The sequence below is a fragment of the Candoia aspera genome, chromosome 13, assembly GCF_035149785.1.
Source record: "Candoia aspera isolate rCanAsp1 chromosome 13, rCanAsp1.hap2, whole genome shotgun sequence".
Taxonomy (NCBI): domain Eukaryota; kingdom Metazoa; phylum Chordata; class Lepidosauria; order Squamata; family Boidae; genus Candoia; species Candoia aspera.
Genome location: NC_086165.1, coordinates 20734599 through 20756157, shown reverse-complemented (window position 1 = coordinate 20756157; position 21559 = coordinate 20734599). Strand labels below are relative to the sequence as shown.

Sequence of the window (21559 nt, the reverse complement as noted above, 5' to 3'; positions counted from 1 at the left end):
GACTGTTTCATTTAGCAACCATTCACACTTACAACAGTGATGAAACAGCAACTTTACGACCAATCCTCGCCATGTATGACCTTCGCAAGCCTGTAAAGCAAAGGAAAGCTGAAGAACGTAAGCACAGTTGTGGTTTCCTTAGCAACCGCTTTGCTTAACGACCGAGTGACCAGTCCCAATTGTGGTTGCTAAATGAGGACTACCTGTACCTACATCACACCACTGCTAGTAAACTTCCCAGATCACCCAAAGTATTTTTACACATCTCTCCTATTGCCTGATAAGAGGTCTACCACAACATATAATGTGGCAATATTCTGTGTGGTGGCATGCAAGATCAGGAAGATGTTGGTTTCTAGAAGATGTTAGCAACAACTGTTTTTCTCCTCAGATCTTCCTTTCTTTGGTAGCAGTTAATTGCTTTTATATGTATTTTTTCCTCTCTGTCTTTTTATACTCACTTCTTTGATGTATTGATATTTAGCTGCCCAGAGTCAGTTTGGAGTTGGGTGGCAGCAGAATCAAATCAAATCAATCAATAAAAATAAATACCTGTTTTATGCACTGAGCATATATTCCAGAGGGCAATTCTACAGCAGTGTTGGTTTTATCTGTGCATTATTCACTGTGTTTCTCCTTAGGCTTAGTTTGCCTACCGCACATCCTTTAAATACCAGTTGAAGTCCACACATCTTAAAGTTGCCAAGGTTGAGGAACGCCGTTCTAAGGCATCACAGCACAGCCACTGGCTTCTGTCCCCGGCTTCTCAGTCAAAATCCTTCTGAAGCCCCTCAAGGTAAGGTAGGGTAGCCTAAGGGCTGTGGCGGGCAGACGGATGATGCAAGACTGAGCTTCTTTCCCTGGGCTTTTTAAAGCTAGGCCGTTTCCATGTGTGTCATGCTCAAAACAACAGAAAACCATTCCACAGGTAGTCCTTGCTTAATGATCATTTGTTTAGTGACGGTTCAGACTTACAACTGTGCTGAAAAAAACAACTTACGATCAGTCTTCACACTTATGACTGTCACAGCATCCCCATGGTCACCAGATCACAATTTGGGCACTTGGCAACCAGTTCACATTTATGACTGTTGCAGCGTCCCACAGCAATGGGATCGCCATTTCCGACCTTCCCAGCCAGCTTCTGGCAAGCAAAATCAATGGGGAACCGCATGATTCGCTTAACGACTACATGGTTCGCTCAACACCCAGGGTGATTCACTTAACAACCGCCACAAAAAGGTCATAAAATTGGGTCAGATTTGCTTAACCACTGCTTCTCTTAGCAACTGAAATTTTGGTCCCAATTGTGGTCGTTATGTGAGGACTAGCTGTATTAATTTTCAGCAGCTACACTCCTTTTAGCGGGGGGGCTCCTGGAACCTTTAGGGGTCAAAAGGTTCCAGGAGCACCCCCCAAAAGGAGCATAGCAACTTCTGCAGCTCAGCACCCTCACCTGAAGGAGGCAGCGGCAGAGTGGATGGAGCAGCGCTGTTTCAAGGAAAGGTGGCTCTGCAGACTCACGTGGCCTTCAACGTCCACAAGGCCCTGCGCCCACATCATGGCCCTTAATGTAGGCTGAGCTGCTGAATGAAGCTTTTGGCTGCCAGCCACACCAATGCCCTCACGCCTCTGGGCCTGGATACAAAGGGGGCTGCAGACGGATGCACCCCTCCATGACGCACCACCTCTGGCCATGGAATGCAACAAATAGTAAGTGAAGGGCACTGTTTCTCGGCTTCCATGCTGCTTTCTGGGAGGAGGGTTGAGAAAAAAATATTGGGATGGGTGATAAAGAAGGGGCATACCCTTAAGTTTGTCTGGGTGGTAACCCAGTTTGACTTCTGAGAAAAGTGGGGGCTTGGGGAGAGTTCAGTGCAGGCCTGCACAACTCCTGCTGAGAGAAAGGGACAGACTGACACCTGAAAGAGAACTGCAGGCCCCAGAGGGATAGCTGGCACACCACAGTTATTCAGAGGCTAGTGATGCACTGGCAGCAAGGGAGCTGGCACTGTCTATGAGGCTTTGGAGTGCCTGGCACCCCTTTTGGGGTGGAAGCAGCTGTGAAAACTGCAGTGGTGGATCCTTTCTGGCAGTGGCAACGTTAATTATTGATTATTTTCCAAAAAATGCTGGAAGGCAGCACAAGGCCGCATGGCAGGCCACATCACCTCTACCCTGCATTCAATAACTCGGGTAAATTACTTAATCTTTACAACTGGTCAACCCCCTCTAGTAGTCATTTAATGTTGGTACCCACATACTTCCAATCGAGTCTGTAGGCCCCTGGTATCCTCCAGTCCAGTGATTCTCAACCTTGGCAACTTGAAGATGTGTGGACTTCAACTCCCAGAATTCCCCAGCATGCTGGCCGGGGAATTCTGGGAGTTGAAGTCCACACATCTTCAAGTTGCCAAGGTTGAGAAAAGTTGCTCTAGTCTAATTACTCTAAACCACCATTTTTCCAGTGCTTTAAAATAATCGAGCCACAACCTACTTCTAGATGCAAATGTTCAGTGTTTTAGGATCTGCCATCGAGACTGCCACAAACGGACTCCAGAGTAAAGCTGACAGTTGTTAAAACCTGCAAGGACACGGTTGGTCCAAGGGGGACATCTGGACACCAGCTTCTGTGGTTCCTTGGCGTCTGCTGCTTTTGTTGCCGATCAACACGAGCTGCTACAGACCACAATTCTTCCCCCTTCTAATCCAAAGCTTCAAAGTGAGGATAAAATGTTTATTTGGACAATTCAAAATTCCTGCAAAAATAAGGGGCCATTGCTATGGCAGACCTTTGTGCAGAAGCTGCTGGTGTGATGGCACGCACTGCATTAGAACCAGCAGAGTCAACCCTCCCTGCATTTCTGATCCAAGGTCTGCACCTAAAACTTCCCCCAGTTATCTGGCCACAGTGGTCCTTACACACTTGACACCCACCAGATCTGTGGACTTTTAACTCCCAACATTCTTAGCAACAGCTATGTTGAGGGAGGGTTCTGGAAATCCACACATCCAGAGGGTACTCAAAAACACGGATGGATGCACTGAACTGTATACAGGTAGTCCTCGACTTACAACCACAATTGGGACCGGAACTTCTGTCACTAAGCGATGGAGTCATTAAATGAATCACTGTGGTTGTTAAATGAATCACATTGTTGTTAAGTGAATCTGGCTTCCCCCATTAACTTTGCTTGTCGGAAGCCAGCTGGGAAGGCTGCAAATGGTGATCACGTGACCCCGGGACACTGAAACCATCGTAAATACACGCCGGGAACCAAACACCTGAATTTTGATCATGTGACCGCAGGGATGCTGTGACAGTTTTAAATGCTAGGACCAGTTGTAAGTCACTTTTTTCAGTACCATCGTAACGTCGAATGGTCGTTAAATGAATGGTCGTAAGTCGAGGACTACCTGTAGCTACTGAGCACCCTAGCTTTATATCACCTCACAGGTCGGGACAATATTCTCCTCCATAATTGCTAGGAAACCCAAATGCAGGAAGTGTCTTGCATCAATATCTTGCTTGGAGGCTTCTTGGAGGCATCAAGCTGGTTGCTGTGGAAACAGATGGCTGATGACCTAAGTTGGGTCTTCAGTCTGATCTGCAGAGGTTGTCTTTATCTTATTGTTTGTGAAATGTACTTTTTTTGGCCCTGCCTTCCTTAAGAGCTGACTTTGCTTCTTTGTCCAGGGGAGGAACCCCCTGAAGGACAAATCAACATGAAACTACGTTGAGATCCAAAGCTCTGCCATGTTCTCCTGTCCCTTTTTGTAGAACCACCCCCAACACGTACACTGCACGCAGCCTTGATGGAAATATTTCAGAATTCTAACATTTCAACAGGGGGAGAGATTATTTTGCCAAGCTGCTCTCTTACTGAGAAAACTGAGCAAATCTGCTCCAAGATCTTTGTTCAGGCAATGCCTTCATAAGGCCAACTCAGCATTCAGAAAAGGCACGCAAGTTTTTGAAATTTCCTGATCTTCTCATCAGACCAGTTGTTAAAAAGCTAAGTTGTGGGATATGGGGGAAGGGAGGTGAGAAGAAGGTTAAAAACAGTTTGACTAGATTGGTGGAAGGAGAATTCTGGGAGTTGAAGTCCACGCATCTTAAAGTTCCCAAGGTTGAGAAACACTGGACTAGATGCTGAAGACTGAAGTCTGCATGATTCTTCATGCAGAACATCCCTCGTTTGGTGTTCAATCTATTTATACTTGCTGTAATTCTTAAAAATCTATCACAAGTTCTACTTTTAACACAGACATTTCATCAGAGGCATTATTCCACTATGATTACCTAACTGCAGAAGTCAACTGAAGGACTTTGTAGAATGAGTTGCATGAGGGTAGCAAGAGGGCCCTCGATGGCCTTCCAGAATTTATTTTTTAAGTATCTGTATTCATATCTAATCAATCACTCTTTTATATAAATTCAGAAGCAACACAATTTTCCGGCACTGCCAAGAGTACAACCATGAAACTGCAGGATCTTGAAGATGCCAGGAGCGAAATGCCAGGTAACGCGTAGCTTACGGCTCAACCTCTTGCAAGAAATTCAGCCACAATCTCAGCTTGTTCTCTGAACCCGGCCATCATGGTTAGCCATAAATGGGTTTTTGGTCTGGGCAGAGCTGAAAGGGTGGCAAAGGCACGGAGCACAAGGATGGTGGGGATGAAAGTGGCGGTGGGCACACTTCCCCCCAGATGGGCCTTCTGCAGAACCACATCCTCTGTGAGGGAAAGAGACTTTGGAAGCACACGGAAAAGTCCGTGTCTGCACCCGAAGTTTCCCTCTCCTTGGAAAGGTTGCAATACAACCCAGCGTCTTCCCTGGTCTATTCACACAGCAGCCATCCCGAACGCAGACGCATTGGCACAAGCAATGCCACCCCCATCCATGTGGACTTGCCACCTGTGGGCGGCATTCTCACAACTGAGAAGAAAAGAAAGCAGCAGCGCCACACAGAATTCGTGACCTCTGGACGGTCTTCAAGGCTGGCCAGAGAATCAGCCAGGGACCTCAGAGCAGGCCGCAGTGAGGTTGCTCAAAAGAATGACCTTGTGAAAAATAAATTAGTGTTCTTGAGAAAGGTTTGCACAAGACGCAGAGAACCGCTTGATGTGAGGGCTGTGGGGAAGGCCTGGGAGGCCAGCGGTTCAAATGCCCTCCCTGCCTTGCTGAGAGGGGATAAAATCAGGAGGAAGAGCTGGGAATGCTGCCTTGCGCTCCAGAAGGAAAGGGAGGAGAGAGATCTCATACGAATGTGAAGAAATTAGGTTTCCTAATCCAAGCTGTGGCTCAGGGACAGGCCAGCTCTCCTCCGCCCCATCTTCAGAATTCAAACTCAGAGCAAAGGATGTGCCTTCTGCAGAACAGCACCCACAAAAAGAACAAGCTTGCACTACCAGAGCAGAGTTAGTTGGGGAAGGGGAGAATTGTTTCTCAGCCATAAGCACCCCTGATCCTGAGCAAGGCCCCGCTCTGGCGGGCAGTTTCTACCCAGCCACGCTTAGCACCGAGAAGCCAGACTCTCACACTCAACCAGGCAACCCCACAGCGACATCGGGAAGCCGTCTTTTAAAAGGAAACATTTTCAGCCCTGCCCGACCCTCTTTGCCTCGCATCTCCCCAGCCGGCCAGAACAACAGATGCCTCTTTGTGTGAGCCAGCCGACCCCTCCTAAATCATTCTGACAGCCAAGATTCACATTTGCAGAGCGTTGGGAAAGCAAAAGGCACGGGTGAAAACAAACACGCCCCAGCCTTCTGGGGTGAATGGCGAGAACTTCAGACTTCTCCTAACTAGAGGGAGGCCCCAGGGCCGCTTTAAGGCACCTCGGAAGAGGAAGGGGAGACGCAGACAGCCCAGGCTTTCTCCGGGGGCAAACCTCTGCAGTGGAACAGCACCCTTCAACCCCACACTCTAAATGTTTCTGGAACAATGGATCCATGTTGGTGGCTTTCACTCACTCACGCACGTGAACTGGAGCAATCACACTCAGCTACAAGAACACAGAATGCGAAGAATGAATGGCCAAAATAAATGATGAGGAAATGCCTTGGCTGGCTGAATAATCCCCACCCTGCTCAGTTTAGGCCAACTGCACCCTTAGTTCAAACTCCAGGAGTCCTGAAACATATCGGCATCTTCCCTGTTTCCTCAAGACCTATTCCCAAGGGGGAAAGCCAGGCCTCTGCAGCCCACCGGAGTAAAGACCCCGCGATCATTTCCGTGCAACGAGAAAGGACTATTTGGGGAACTCCCTGTGCAGAGAAGACTTTCTAGCGACAGAGGCCACGGAGACTGGCTGTGGGCACTTCCAGTGGCCAGACAGCAAGTCCATCTGAACCTCTGCCCCACTTCAGCGTCTGTTTCTGAGGGAGCTCACCCAGACGCCTCTGGGCGCTTTGCAGGCAGGGCCGGAAGCCAACAAAGACTGCTTACTCCCTCGACTCTGGAGGACCCCCAGCCGATCACAAGGAACTGGACCAGGTGAAAGCGCCAGAACTCCTGCCCAAGCTCCTGGCAAGGTGTTTGCCCTGCTTCTATCAAATCGCAGGCCCCTCTGGTCTCGTCTGCAGGAGCCAGGCAGGTAATGGGCACTTCCAAACAAGCTGCTCAAGCATCGAATCAGGGTTAAAACTTTCTGGGAGGGGTCTGGTTCCTGATCCAGGAAGGGCGGTGGCAAGGCCTCTCCGGGTTTAGCCAAAATCAGAGCGAGAACTTTACAGAATCCTGCCACTCTTGCCTGTTACAAGGTGATCTTAGCATTGGCTGGCCTCCTTTAGCTTTATTTGAAATATGTGATCACTGGTCAATTATTGCAATGCATTGCTCCTTTTTGCTGTCAGCCGCTTAGAGACCCACCGCTGCTGAATTGTCATCCGTGAAAAGTCTTTGAATAAATGTCAAATGAATAAAGCAAAAACAAAACAGGAATCAGTGAATTAGATGACGATAAAACGTTTCCGTAGCTCATTTAATTTTTTTTTTACGTTCTAGTTTTTTTTCATCCCTATTTTTGCTACCGGCTCTAACGTGATCCTGAAAATCAGGCACATAAACAACCAGCGATGCACTTCCACGGCCTCCGCGTAACTTTTAACAGTCCCCTCTGACCCCCACCAAAAAGAACACCGGGCCGCCCCCTTCCAGCACTTTCGGCATCAGCGCGAACGACCCCGGGGCGGGCGGAGATGCCGGGGGCCCCCGCGGCGAATCCCCGCAGCCGGCCAGCCTTCCGGCCGGCGGGCAGCAGAGGCGCCCCGCGCCGCCGCCGCCTCACTCCGCGCCGAGCACAAAGGGCCCCGCTCGGCGCCCGCCGCCGGGCCGTACCTGGGGATGGTGATGCACTTGGTGCCGGCGCTCTGCGTGGTGATGGCCTTCTCCAGCTCGTCCAGCTGCCCGGTCTTCTTGAGCTTCTTCACCAGGCTCTTGACGGCCTTCTCGCACCACTTCTCCTCCTGCCCGTTCTGCTCGCCCTTCTTCCAGCCCAGCAGCCGCTTGACGATGGGCGGCGTGAAGGGCAGGATGGACGACATGGCCGGCCGCGGGGAGAGGCGCGCAGCCCGCCCGGCCTCCGGCGGCGCCGACCCTCGCCCGGGCCCGCTCGCCGCGGCGCCCCGGGCTCTCTCCGGCTCGCGCGGCGGTGGGCGGGCGCCGGGCGCGGGCGGAGGCTGCGGGGCTGCCGCGCTCGGCCCGGGACAAAGCGGAGGACGCCGCCGCCGCCGCCGCCAACTTTCCCCGACTTCTCCGAACGCGCCTCTAGCGGCCGCTGCGCCCTCGCCCGGCTCGGCTCCGGCTCCGGCTCCGGCTCCGGCTGCGGCGCGGCTCCGCCTCCTCCGCCGCCTCCTCCTCCCGCGGGGCGCGCTTTCTTCCGTGCGCAGGGGCGCGCTCCATCGCCCGTCTGAGTCGCATGCAAATCGGGGGGCCGCCCCCTCCGGCGGCGGGCGGGGGCGCGGGGAGGCCACCTGCCCGCTCGGCCGCCCGCCCCCGACGGCGCTGCAGCCCTGCCAGGGAGGGGGCGCCCGGCCCCGGCCCTCCCCCGCCCGCCGGGCCCCTGCGAAGGCGGAGAGCGGGGGGTCCCGCCGGAGGCCGTGCAGAGCGCCCTGGAGGACCCCCGCCGTCCCCGCGCCGCCCGGAGACAAAGGCGCCCCAGGGCAGCGGGGCCGGCGGGCGGCGGGGAAGCGCGGGCGAAGGGCCGGTTTCCTCCACCAGGCGAGCTGGGACGGCTCCTGGCGGCGAAGCGGGGGGGGGGGGTGGCCGAGGCCAAGGCCCGGTCTGGGGGAATGGGCCCCTCGGCTGGGTCTCCCGGAGCCAGTCAGCCCGGGGAACCCAATGAAGCCCCTTTGCCGAATTCACCCGCTGCCCTGAGCCGTGATCTGAGGCGGCGCTGCCAGGCCGGCGCTGCAAAATTCTTGATGACCGCGAGAGGGCAGCCAAAGGTTAGGGTTCGCCAGGGCCGGTCCTGGTCCCCCGGGCGCCTGGTTTTTTGCCATCAGGATGGGGAGCTGGCTAAATACTCCCGCAAAGTTTGCCCGCTGGTGCATCTGACTCGTTTGTGGTCCAGTCTGTCGGATAAGCTGAGCCACATTTGCACCTCATTCGCCATCGCTGCTTGGTTCTTCCCGAGTTTTAAATTACCTCGATCAGTCTGCCTAGAGAGGGGGGCTCTCTTCTCCTAAGGACCCGGGTTCACACATGTGGCCAGGCTGTGGCATCCTTGGCGCTCATGAGATGAAGGAACGCGGCCACTGAGGTCCACCTGCTTGGTGAAGGGCAGAATCCTCGTGTGTGAACCCAGTGCGCTGTTAGGCGCCGGTTTCTAACCCAACCTTACCACTTTCTGTTAAATATTACTATGTTGGTTTCTGTGGTCTTTTGAAATGAAAGGACAGAGCACCATTCTCTGTGGTTGATGTACTGAAAAGCACCCTCAAATCCATTACCCAGCAAATGATAATGGGGTTGGCGAGGATCATACGGGTTTGTCAGAGAAATATTTTCAAACGCTGTTAGCGAAGGAGGAGCGAGTGGGCTTCTGTTGGGCACGTCAGATAATTCAAGATGAACGGCAAAGTTCCGTGAAAAGAACAAAGCTGTAGCCAACTGTTCCTTGAACCATGCATGCACTCAGTTTATCTCCCAAGTAGTTTGTTGTTGTTTATTCGTTCAGTCGCTTCCGACTCCTTGTGACTTCATGGACCAGCCCACGCCAGAGCTTCCCGTTGGTCGTCAACACCCCCAGCTCCCCCAGGGATGGGTCCGTCACCTCTAGAATGTCATCCATCCACCTTGCCCTTGGTCGGCCCCTCTTCCTTTTGCCCTCCACTCTCCCTAGCATCAGCATCATCTGCAGGGTGTCCTGTCTTCTCATTATGCAGCCGAAGTATTTCAGTTTTGCCTTGAATATCATTCCCTCAAGTGAGCAGTCTGGCTTTATTTCCTGGAGGATGGACTGGTTCAATCTTCTTGCAGTCCAAGGCACTCTCAGAATTTTCCTCCAACACCACAGTTCAAAAGCATCGATCTTCCTTCTCTCAGCCTTCCTTATGGTCCAGCTCTCGCAGCCATATGTTACTACGGGGAACACCATTGCTTTAACTATGCGGGCCTTTGTTGTCAGTGTGATGACTCTGCTCTTAACTATTTTATCGAGATTTGTCATTGCTCTTCTCCCAAGGATTAAGCGTCTTCTGATTTCCTGACTGCAGTCAGCATCTGCAGTAATCTTCGCACCAAGAAATACAAAGTCTTTCACTGCTTCTACGTTTTCTCCCTCTATTTGCCAGTTATCAATCAAGCTGGTTGCCATAATCTTGGTTTTTTTGAGGTTGAGCTGCAAGCCAGCTTTTGCACTTTCTTCTTTCACCTTCATCATAAGGCTCCTCAGTTCCTCTTCGCTTTCAGCATTAAAGTGGTATCATCTGCATATCTGAGATTAGTAATAACTTAGAGAAGTAATGTTTTAAACTATCATTGTTCCTCTCTGAGGCCTGATTTTTACATGCCCATCACTGGAAAACTGCACTTTGCCCATGAGAATGACCTACCAGGCCGAAGATGGACTCTTCACATTACCCAAGATATAATCTGGTTTATTTGGATTTAGTTTAATGTGTGAGCTCAGTCACCGTGATTTTAAAGTATGATTTATCGCAGGGATTGGAAACATTTTCAGGCACTGGATACTTTTGCACAATAATGCACAATAATGCCAAGATTTAAACATAAACAAAGCTGAAATCTTAACAGATTTTGCAAGATGTTAACATTCTCACCCCAGATCTCAGAAATGTGGCAATTTTGCAATTCTTTGGCCATTTTTATGGGGTTTTTTTAAATAATTAATCTAATGTAGATGTTCTGTGGATTGCCAATGGGGGAGTCACAGAAGCTTTGTGCTAATGTACATTGCAGGGCTGAACCATCATTTATGCCATCTTGAACAAACCCTGCCATGTGTAGTTTATTCAGTAAACCATAGTTAAAGAACACATGAATCCATCCATATCTTACCCAAGGTTTTCACACATGCAACCTCTCGTTATTAAATACAGGGTAATCCAGGGGACGGATGGATGGATATCCTAGTGCTGCTCATGCCCAGAGCTGGGGCAGAATATGTTTTCATCCTGAATGGCAAGACTAGAGTTCCCAAATCTCAAAACCAAATAAACAAACACCGGAAGGACTAAAGACTCATTTAAGCTGCCTCCAGGGTGGACTAGTGATGAGATGGCCCTTTAAAAATGGTTAGAGAGGCGTCTTCTTGCCACCACTTCAATACCCTTAACCAGATCAGTTAAAGAATTTGCAGCTGCATTTAAGAAAAAAGCTTGGTTAATTTCCTTTTTTTTTGGTGTGGACCCCTCCCAGTTATTAGGGTTAGAATGTTTTGGGAGAAATCCAGAAAATTGTTTGTTCAGTAACGTAGTTAGCCTGAACACAGCCATGTTTTTCTTTTGATCTCTCCTTGGATGCAGGCATAGCCATCTGAATTATCCTGTCCCTGGAAGAGATTTGGATGGAAGGGATGTTTTTGTTTTGGCCTTAGACTTAAGCCAGCCCATTGTTTGTTTGGTTACAAGGCCAGCTCCAGGTTTGAGCAGCACCTCTCTCAGAAGTGAGTGGAGGGATTTGTTCTGTTCTCATTTAACATGAACTTAGTTTCACATTTTTCAATGAATGAACGAACTGAAACCTAGTTTTAATTCAGAATTCTCAATTCTCCAAATTTTGCAATGTGGTTTTCTAACAATTAAAAAGGTATATGGGCAAAGCCTCTGTTCTAAAATGCTTGTGTTCATAAAAATAATGTACAAAATGAACTATGGGGACAATTGTTTGCAAAAGCAGGGTATATTGGATACATTCGGAGAAACTAGAACAAAATGCATATACTGTACCTTTTAGTGCAAACGTTTTTGAAAAATTCTCAAATTCAGCAAACCAAACTTGATTCAGAAAAATTAAAAAACAAGAGAAGAAGAGAAACAGTTTTGCGTAAATGAGAAACCAAAATGGATTCAACTGTGCTTAGCTGAGCTGAAGGGCACTGTTTCAGTTTTGAAGAGGACCTCAAGAGAATACTGCGTTTAATTTTGCATTGTGCAAAATTAACTAAATTTAATTTTTAATTGTACAGAATTACAAGCATAGCCCGTAGCTACCTGGTGCTGATCAAATGTATGTGAAACCCTATAAGGTCTGAAGCTGGCCAGGCAGAACCATTATGTAAACATAGCACAGATGTCTCCAATGTTCAAGGCTGAGAAAAGAATGGCCCAAAGTCTGTTGAGTCAAAAGGACTGGAGGAAAAGGCATAAGATTTAAACCCAGGGGCTGACATTTATATACAGGGCTTGATCGCTGTGTCCCACAGAAGGCAGATCTTCTGCCTATATATAACTTCTTGTCTGTTAAAGGAACTTACCTAGAAGTGTTATGTGTGTGACGTTTCTGCTGTTACTGAATGCCAGGTTGAGTTTCTGGACAGTCAATATTCTTAGCTGTGCCTTGGTGGGATTTTGTTCTCTTGTGTCCATTGAGGTCAACAGCCCAGACATCGGGAGCCTGGAGGAAAATCTGAAAGAACTAAGTTGTGCTGGTGTCTTAGTTGAACAATACAGATCCATCCAATCATTTCAAACCTGCATGTTACTTCAGATAGGGCCCTCTCTGGGGCAAATCCTCCCCTGCTCTTGCTAGAGCAAAAGGTATCCCAAAAGCTTTGAGACTGATGCCCGCTGGCTTGCCTCCAGTGAACAAGGAGGCTGTCTTTGGTTGCTGTTGTGTAAATGTGGACATTCCAAAAGACGCAAGGTCCTCCTGGCTTTTGCAGAAAAGGCCAGCTCTTCCAAGGCCCGGGATGGAGGAAAAGCCATCCAGCTGTTTATCAAAGCAGAATATTCCACCCTCAAGAGGGCTCTGCTGCTATGGCAGCATTTTGGATTTCAACCTTCTGTGGCCCATTTGCCCAGCACAGGGCTTGGGGGCAGCAGTGACGGCAGAAAGGCACCGTTGTGCTTGTGACCAGTTCATGCAAGCAGAAATGGAGCGACGCAGCTGGGATTGAACTACAGTTAAACCTTTGCTGTAGTTGGATATGACTACCATAATGATTCTTGGCAACTTTGTCAATGTGACATTTGAACCTCCATTTGAAATGGGCCATACGTGGGGTGTCTCTCAGCTCTCATCTTTCTGTTAAAAATTGCAGTGGGTGAACAGCTGCATCTTCCATCATTCTGCACTTAGCAAAAATGGAACATTCTCTGCCTGAATAAGGTTTGACAACATGATTGTTTAATTTGTGTATACATTTGTTCGAAAACTGCATATGTAATATTTTCCACTTAATTCCTTCTTCCACTTTCCAAACAGTGAAAAAAAGGCCAAAGGCTTTGACATTCCCTATGATACCAGTGCATTGGCACCAAATGGTGCCACTGGAGGGTGCAGGAGAAAAAAAAGCCAACAAAACATTATCCTTGACCACAGAAGAGTTGCATAATCTGCCTGAAGAGCTAGTTCTCATGCGCTCTCTGATGTGGCTAAAACCCAGGGCAAACCTCAGAATTCTAGGCACTGATCTGGGGGCTGCATTTGTTAAGTTGGGCTACAGAGGAAAGTTAAAGCTACTGCTAGTGTAGGCTTAGCACCATAACTGTGGCCTTTCGTGAGCTCCAGGACCTGAACTCAAGTCTGGTGTTGGAGTCCCCAAGGCCTAGGGCTTTGGATGACTTCAACCCTATGCCTCAAAAGTAATGCCAGATGCTTGTGAGCTTATGGTGAACGTGGGTTTCTCATGGGCCATTGCAGCACCAGCCTGTACACTTGAACTGCTCAGTTGAGGAAAAACTGGCTTTCCCCCCAAGTCTTTGGGCCAGTTGAGTGGAATCCCCTTTTATTTGTTTAATTATCCTGTCTGATTTGCCATTCAATGTATTGGGATGTTTCTTAATGATGTAGGGTTATTTTTTGGTCAATGCTTATTTTTGTTATATGCCACCCAGAATGATGTTGCTTGAGTTGGTCTACCTTGTAAATGTATGAAACAAATAAATAAATGACCTGTAATGTGGATATGGGAGATCAATATCTATCCTTTGCAGTGATCAAATCACCTTCTGGTCAAAATGGGGATCATTGCCCCCTTGGACCTCCCCAGGGGTGAAGGACCTATTAGAATGGTCTACCCCAGATGCTGGATGGATCTGGAGGGTTTCTAGAGGCACATGGGGGCTTTCTCAATATTTTGGCAGGCAGCTGTGCCTCACACTTGGTCAAGTCAAATCCATTTCAAATGCAGTCATTAACCAGCACAAAGCAAATTGAACAGTGGGCCTAAAAGCGAGACTAAAAAGATTAAAATGTGAGAGATGATACGTATAAAACAGAAATTTTAACTAAAAGAAAATTTAAAGATAAAAAGTTTAAAACTAAAAGGATTGAAATAAATGATGGGTGGTGGAGGTGTTATGTATGAAACAGAAATTTTAACAAAGAAAGTTTGAAGGTAAAAAAAGCTTCACCTAAAATGAGCATTTGGGGATAATATAAAAAGTGAGTCAGTCCTAAACTTAGCGCTGGGGTAAGCATCATGGTGATATCTAGCAGACCATAGTTTAGTAACTGAGTGTCTTACTTTGCATATGTCTTATCTTACATATGCACAGAACCTGGCAATGTTGCATGTTGGTCATGGCTGATGTCAAGTAGCAGGAACGGTGAATATGGTTGGGTAGGAAGCTGACTGACTGACTGACTGTGTGTTATCAGGTCAGAGTCAATTCTTAGCAATCACATAGATAGACCTTTTCCAGGCTGATCTGTCCCAAATCCGATCTTTCAGGTCTCCCAAAGGTGTGCCTATCGCTGCTGCAATACAGTCTATTCACTTTGCTGCTGGTCATCCTCTTCTTTCCTTCCACCTTCCCCAACATTATGGACTCCTCAAGGGAGCTGGGTCCAATATGTCAAAATATGATAATCTGAACCTGGTCATTTGTGCCTCCAGTGAGAACTCTGGATTGATCCATTTGTTAGTTTTCCTGGCTATCCATGGTATTCTCAGGTATTTTCTCCAACAGCAAAGTTCAAAAACTTCAGTACTCTTTCTATCCTGCCTCTTCAAAGTCCAACCTTTTTTTTAACTAAGAAAACCACATGGGAGGAGAGCTTGTTCAATAACTTCTACCTGTCCTGACTTGCAGGGGGATACTTGTAGTGGCTGTGGCATCTTCTTGTATTTGTCCCTGTGCTGCATCCCTCCAGTTGCCAATCCTAAGCAGCTCCCTCATTTTCTGAGGAGCTATAGGAGATGAAGTGACTGAAAAGAGGCCTAGACTGATGATGGAGAAGGTTATGTTGGAGATTTGCCCTCCCTTGAAGAAGCTGTTTCTCACCCAGCCATATTTGACAATTTTTACCGTCTCCAACCTTTCCCTTTTTGGGGAAGGCTTTAAGGAGATAGTGGTGAATCATCTACAGAGGATTTTAGGCGAAGCAGATTATCTGAATCCCTTTCAGTCAGAGTTCAGGCCCAGTTCAGATCCAGTCATGGGACAGAAATAGCATTCGTCACTCAAGTAGATGACCTCTGTCAGGATGTAAATGATGGCAGGGTAGTAGTGCATCCTCCTCGTCCTACTGGACCTTTGGAAGCATTTAATATTATCAGCCATGGTATCCTGTGGATCACCTGCAAGAGTTGGGAGTAGGGGGTCACCTTTTTATGGTGGCTCCACTCCTATCTGAAGGGATGGTTCCAGTTGGTTTTCATATGGGTGATGGTCAAGTCCACTGCCACTCCATGAGGCCACATGGCTTGGTGCTATGTTATCTAACAAATATATGAATCTTCTGGGATAAGGTATCTGTTGGTTTTTGAGTGAGGTAACAGGCTCATACAGGCTGAGTTGGAGATGCTGCAGAAGGTTTGGATCAATGTCTGGAAGCTGTAAAGATCTGGATGAGGAGAAACAAACTCATATTAAATCCTACCTGTTGGGTAGTAAGCATGCAGAGATATGGCCCAAGCAGTGCCCTGAAGAGCTCATCCGTGACTTGAGGGGTCTTTCTGGCCTCATGGCTATTGCTGGAGCAGCAGCTGGATGCTATGGCCAAAGGGATGCTTGCTTAGCATTGCCTGATGTATCAATAATTTATTAAATGTATACAGCCGCCTGATTGACATACAACTCTGGACAGCTAACAGGCAATACAATCATGGTTAAAAATAAAAGCAAAAAGGATACTCTCGTGAAGCAACCCATCAGGCAACAATGCCACAAGAAAGCAAGGTCACCCAACCTGGCCCAGGTCTTCAGTACCTTACCAACAGCCAGCAAAGTCAAGCCCTCGGAATCTCAAGGGGGATGCTCTGGACCACGCAGACTCCAAGTGTCTGGGACAGTGTACAAAAACTGTAAACAAACAAACAAACAAGGGTAAAATAGATTGCCATGCAAATGCACATAAATCAAGAATCCTGACATATTTAACTTTATTAACTGTATATCCCGTTTGCATTTAAGAGCCCAAGGCTATATACTCCTTCCTCCTTCCTCAGTAACGCCCCTGTGAATTAGGTTGAGCTAAGACAGAATGACTGGCTTAAAGACACTCAGGGATTTTATATACTGTGTGTGTGTACATATATACTGTGTATATGTATATGTATATGTATATGTATATGTATATGTATATGTATATGTATATATATGTGTGCGTGTTTTAAAAAGTAGATAAAAACTAACAAAAACTAATATAAATTAAAGAAAGAGGAGAAAGGAGGAGAAAAAGAAAGAAGAAAAGACAAAAGTACAAAAAGAAAAGATAAGAAGAAATAGAAGGAGCTTCTAATTTCCTTTGCAGCAAATACAGTAAGTATGATTACAAAATTATCTCTTACTCTACGGTTACAAAAAGAAAAGTGCTCTTTGTTCTATTATCTAGATTTTTTTTCCCGAATCATCAAAACCACAGATATGCAAAAAGTCTATAAGGCATTTCCAGTCAACAATAAATGTAGATAGTTGTCTTTTCTCTAATGGAGGAAGTCAGCTTGGCCATCTCAGCAGGTTCCACCGTCTTCACCAACTATTGCTCCATTGTTAGTAACGCTGAACCTTTCCACTTTGGACGATATAATAATCTCAGTGCGGTTGTCGTACATAAAAACAAAGTTGCATGACTTTTTTCCAACTGTTTGTCCATTAGTCCCCCAAAAAGACCCCTGGTTTCAGTTGTCTTTAAATATTTGTAGCCCAAATTTTCTGGCTTCTTTACACATCCACCAAACATGATAAAATGCCCCTTCATGTTGTTCACATAAGTTCCTTTATACGTTGTGGACAATTTCTCCGGTGACATATGCCAATGGTCCATCGTTTTATAAAAAATTTCTTTAAGACTAGAACATAATGTAAATTTCAATCCTTTCAACCACTTATTTTCCCACTGTATATTGTAACCAAAATTTTTAGCCCATTTTACCATATATTCTTTCACTTGTTCTTCTTCTGTCTCAAATTTCAGCAAAAGTTTATACATTTTGGCAATAACATGTTCATCATTTGTACACAATGCTGTTTCAAACTCATTCTTACATTGCTGAAAACCATAAAGTCTTTGATCTACTTTAAACCTTTCTGATAATTGTGTGTAAGAAAACCATTGGGAAGTATCTATTTTCAGATCTCTTGATTTTATTTTACATTCCACTCGAAAAAAATCTAGTATATCACGATAAGTTCACCATTTATGTTTACTCATCATTTCCCATCTATGAAAAACTTCTTGTGCTGAGAGCCACAGAGCCACAACCTAGATTTGTATTTATTCCATCTTCTCAGAATGGCACAACTGACATAATGATTTTTAAAATCCACATTAACCTTAGCTTTGTCGTACCATAAATATCCATGCCACCACATCTCCGATCATGACCTTCTAACTACAATAACCTTCTGTTTCTCAGCAACACCCACTCTTTCACCCAGACTAAACAGCAAGCAGCAAAGAACAATTTCATATCAGGTAGACCCATCCTCCTCTTCCGAGTCATCCCTAGCTGAGGGCACCCTGGAACCTGGGTCTTTCCAGTCTTGGCCAACTCATTAAACACTACCATATTTGTTTGTTATATAAGCGATCTATATAACTGTCCACTCAGCACATGATGTAGGCATCCAACAGGTCATACCATTTCCAGACCCAATGCTTGAGGACACAGTCAGGTCCTTCATGTTCTCTGAAGGGCAGGCAGAGTCAGTGCCAACTAAATCTTGGAGGGATGCTGTGCCAATATCTCCTGGGTCCAACCAGATGACACTGCCTACGTGATGGGACTCCAGAATGTGCCAGTCCTGTTAGATCTTACTGGATGGGCAGACATAACACTACAATTTGTGCCTGCGTTGCAGGTAGCCTATTCATTCTTACGTTGGTTTTCCCATTTTTGTGAGCAGATAAACAAATGAGGTGTAGAGAGCTTCAGAGTTACATCTAAATTTAGGATTATACATTGCTATGGCCAAGACAACCCAAGATCTCAAGATAGCTTTAAACCAGAGATTGTTATTGCCTTATGAATTCTGATTTGTTTAAGTGTGTGTGATGTCCCAGGTTCATACACTGAGTTAAGATATCTCTGTCTGGTTCATAGAACAATCAACAAGAGTGAATAGACTACATACTGCAAAGATTTCATGGATTGTGATTTATCTTGGATTATTACTGTGTTGAATCTTGCCAAAGACTTTGTCCCAGCTCTGAAAACACACATACAAACACACACAACTCCTTGTGAGCTGATTTTGAAACCCTCATTCCCTTTTCTTGTATCGTTCTTTATCCAGTTCTGAACTATGCCAGCATTTCTTTTAGTTATGCAAAGTCCAAAGTCTTGCTAAATTCTTCAAATTTACAATTTGTATCTGCTTCGAGTAAGAGTGGGAAAAGATTAGCTCAGTTTTTCCTTACACCAAGTGCCTGTATTCACACGACATGCTTACCTTTGGTGAATTGGATTACTCCCATTTTCTGTCCCTCCTCCCTCTTGGGCCGATCCAGCAGAAGCAAAAAGGCACATGCGGACAAAGGCAGGCTGGTTGGAGTGGCATGTTCCTCTAGACCCTTGTCCAACATGAGCTGTTTTTCTTGCCAAGATGTTATTCGTGACCCCTTAGTTAACAACATGAAAGCCTCTCTGAGAGTGGGTAGATGCTTCCCTGCTCCAAGGTAGCAGTACTTCTATCATTTCTAAGGAATTGAGTTGGATCCTACAAAGATGGGCAATTCCAGGACCCTCTTTAATATTTTATGGTAGAGAGATAATTAGAAATGTGGTGGTTCCTAGCTTTAGGAAGGCCAGGAAGAAGCAGATTATTCTGACTCACTTCAAAGCATCTTCAGAGTAGCTACAGGGTCAAGAATGCCTGCTGGATGATCCCGGAGATCAACGGGGGCAATGTGGTCTCTTGGCAACTTCCGAATCCCCTGAGAGCTCTGGAAGTAAAAAATGCTGTCTTTCAGCTATTCTTGTCTTACCTCTCCAGTAGATTCAGATAATGTTGCTTGGAGACAGTTGCTGCTTGAGCTGGGAGCTTTTGTGTGGTAACTCAGGGCTCTGTTCTGTCTCCATTAAACCATGAGGGAGGACACCTAGATCTATTTCTCTGCAATGTCTCATGACAATGGTGAGCCTCTGCTGGATGCCCACCTGCAGGTGGGAGTGGATTGGTATGAATTATAACAAATGGAACCTGAATCCAGACAAGAGGGAGATGCTTATTGGGAGATCACACACTTCTAGAAAGATGGTAGATCTTTGGGTTCTCACTGTGGTGAGATTCTTCTAGGAGAAGCAGGAACACAGTCTGGAGGTGCTTTGGATTGCAATGCCTCTCCAACACATTTTCTCAGCTTCAGTTCATATGCCAACTGTACCCCTTCCTGGAAAATAAATTATTTCAAAACTACAGTACATGGGCTGGTAATTTCCAAACTTGCCTATTTCAATCTGCTTTGTGAGGCTTCCTCTGTATTTAGTCCAGAAATTTCAAGTGGTATGGAATTCTCTCTCAGGTAGCCGGCTCAGGTCGACTCAGCCTTCCCTCCTTCCGAGGTTGGTAAAATGAGCATCCAGCTTACTGGGGAAGGTGACGACTGGGGCAGGCAATGGCAAACCACCCCGATATAGTCTGCCAAGAAAACGTCGCAAAAGCGGCATCCCTCCAAAGGGTCAGACATGACTCGGTGCTTGCACAGGGGACCTTTCACCTTTCACCTTTCATGGAATTCAGCAGCCATGGTGGTTTCTGGAAGAACTCGAAGACTCCACATTGCACCTGTGCTAAAGCATTGCACCGGCTGCCAAGTTGTTTCCAGGCAAAATACAAAGTACAGATTATTACGTGGCTTGGGTCCAGCCTGTTTAAAAGCATGTCTCTTTCTATACGATCCCACGCCCCCTCACACACATCTGAGAAGGCTCAGCTAGACTTGCCACAGGCATTTCTCAAGGGGACTCAGTGTCATGTCTTCTCTATAGTTCTTTATGGTAGACTCCCCACTGTGATGAAGAAATGTGACCTCTCTCTGGCTTTTAAAGAGGGTCTAACACACACTTTTTTTTTTTTTAAAGGGCTTTTAATTGTTGGTTTTAATTGTTCTTAATTGTTGTTTTTGATTGTTTTTAATATCCCCAGTTTTAATTTTGATTGTATATCTTATGGAAAATTGTTGAGAGACCTTGATTGTCAACAAAATTATGTGTAATAAGTAGTCATCCCGTGTGGGTGGTAGCTTTGAAGCTTCCTGGATCCCCACTTTCCCTACTTGGCAACCTGATTTGGGATGTTGTTAGACCTATTTCTGGCAAGCAGGAGAAATGGGAGCGTTTTTTCTGCAGCTGAATTAGCCAGGGACACAAACTGCTGCCATAACAAAGTTTACTCATCTGGTTTAGAATTACAGTGTTGTCTTTGTGAGTTTCTGCAAGGTCCTGCCACTGTAAAGAGGACTGAATTCAAGCCCCAGAACTTCGGCCCAGGGATGCCTTGCGTTCAGCCACCTACCACAGGCAAAACTGAGGATTTACTGGGGCAAGCTTCTGCTTCGGAGCAATGCTTAAAAAGTAGTGAGCATCTCAGCCTGTTTTGGGATTGTTTGTTGGAAGGTCCGTATGCTAATCTAGGTTAGTTTTAACCTGGTCACACAGAATATACTCAATTGCCTGGTCTGCCTGCCATCTTCCTGGCTGATGCACTCAAGCCAGAAATTAGCTAAGCCCAATTTAGCCAAGCGTGTTGTGCACACCCTCCTGTAAGTCACATGGGCACACTGCTTTCTGCCAAGCCCAGAACAGCGGGAAACAGGGCCCAGCCCAGATCAAGTCAAGTCTTGAAACTGCCGGCTGGTTGGCTTTTAGGCTTTTAGACAAGGCTTTTAGCCTCGTTGGAGCTGGATATACCACAAGCGAAATGTGCACATGTGCAGGCCCTTTGTGTGTGGTGTGTCTTTCTCTCCCCTTTGCACAGCTTTCCTCTTTGAACAGGGGCCTCACACAGGAGGGGAATTTCAGGCCAGACTCCCAAATCCATTTGGGTGCAAATTGTGCCCATTCCTGGATCAGGAGACCTACTGACAATCACTCCTGCCCTGATCATCTCTCATCTAGACTACTGCAAAGTGCTCTTCATGGGACTGCCCTTGAAAACACCCAGTCCAGAATTCAGCAGCGCAAGTAGCTATGGATACACCTCCATGTGCCCATGTAACACCACCACTTCGTCAGCTGCACTGGCTCCCTATAAGCTTTTGGGTGCAATTCACCAGCTACAAAATCCTTCATGGCACAAGGTTGGCTTACTTGCAGACCTGTCCCCAACAGTCCCTGCTTGTCCCATGAGATATGGCAGAGTAGCTGTGTTATGGGTCCCTTCCATGAAACAATGACACCCAGGGGAACCCCAGTCACTATGACACATTAAACTTCATAAATAAATGTATAGCCACAGCTTCCTAGGTGTTGTACACATCAGT

At 46.7% G+C, this 21559-nt stretch overlaps 2 protein-coding genes across 3 annotated transcripts in view; both read right to left on the bottom strand.

Moving 5' to 3' along the window:
- Positions 1–7563, bottom strand: part of SMAD3 (SMAD family member 3) — a 62694-nt gene extending 55131 nt beyond the window's left edge. For both annotated transcript variants that reach the window (XM_063314349.1, XM_063314350.1), the window contains exon 1: positions 7343–7563. In XM_063314349.1, the coding sequence (XP_063170419.1) occupies positions 7343–7548 (206 nt within the window). In that variant the 5' untranslated portion in view covers positions 7549–7563. The remainder of the gene's footprint in view (positions 1–7342) is intronic.
- Positions 1–21559, bottom strand: part of MAP2K1 (mitogen-activated protein kinase kinase 1) — a 356791-nt gene that overhangs the window by 26213 nt on the left and 309019 nt on the right. The window lies entirely within an intron of this gene.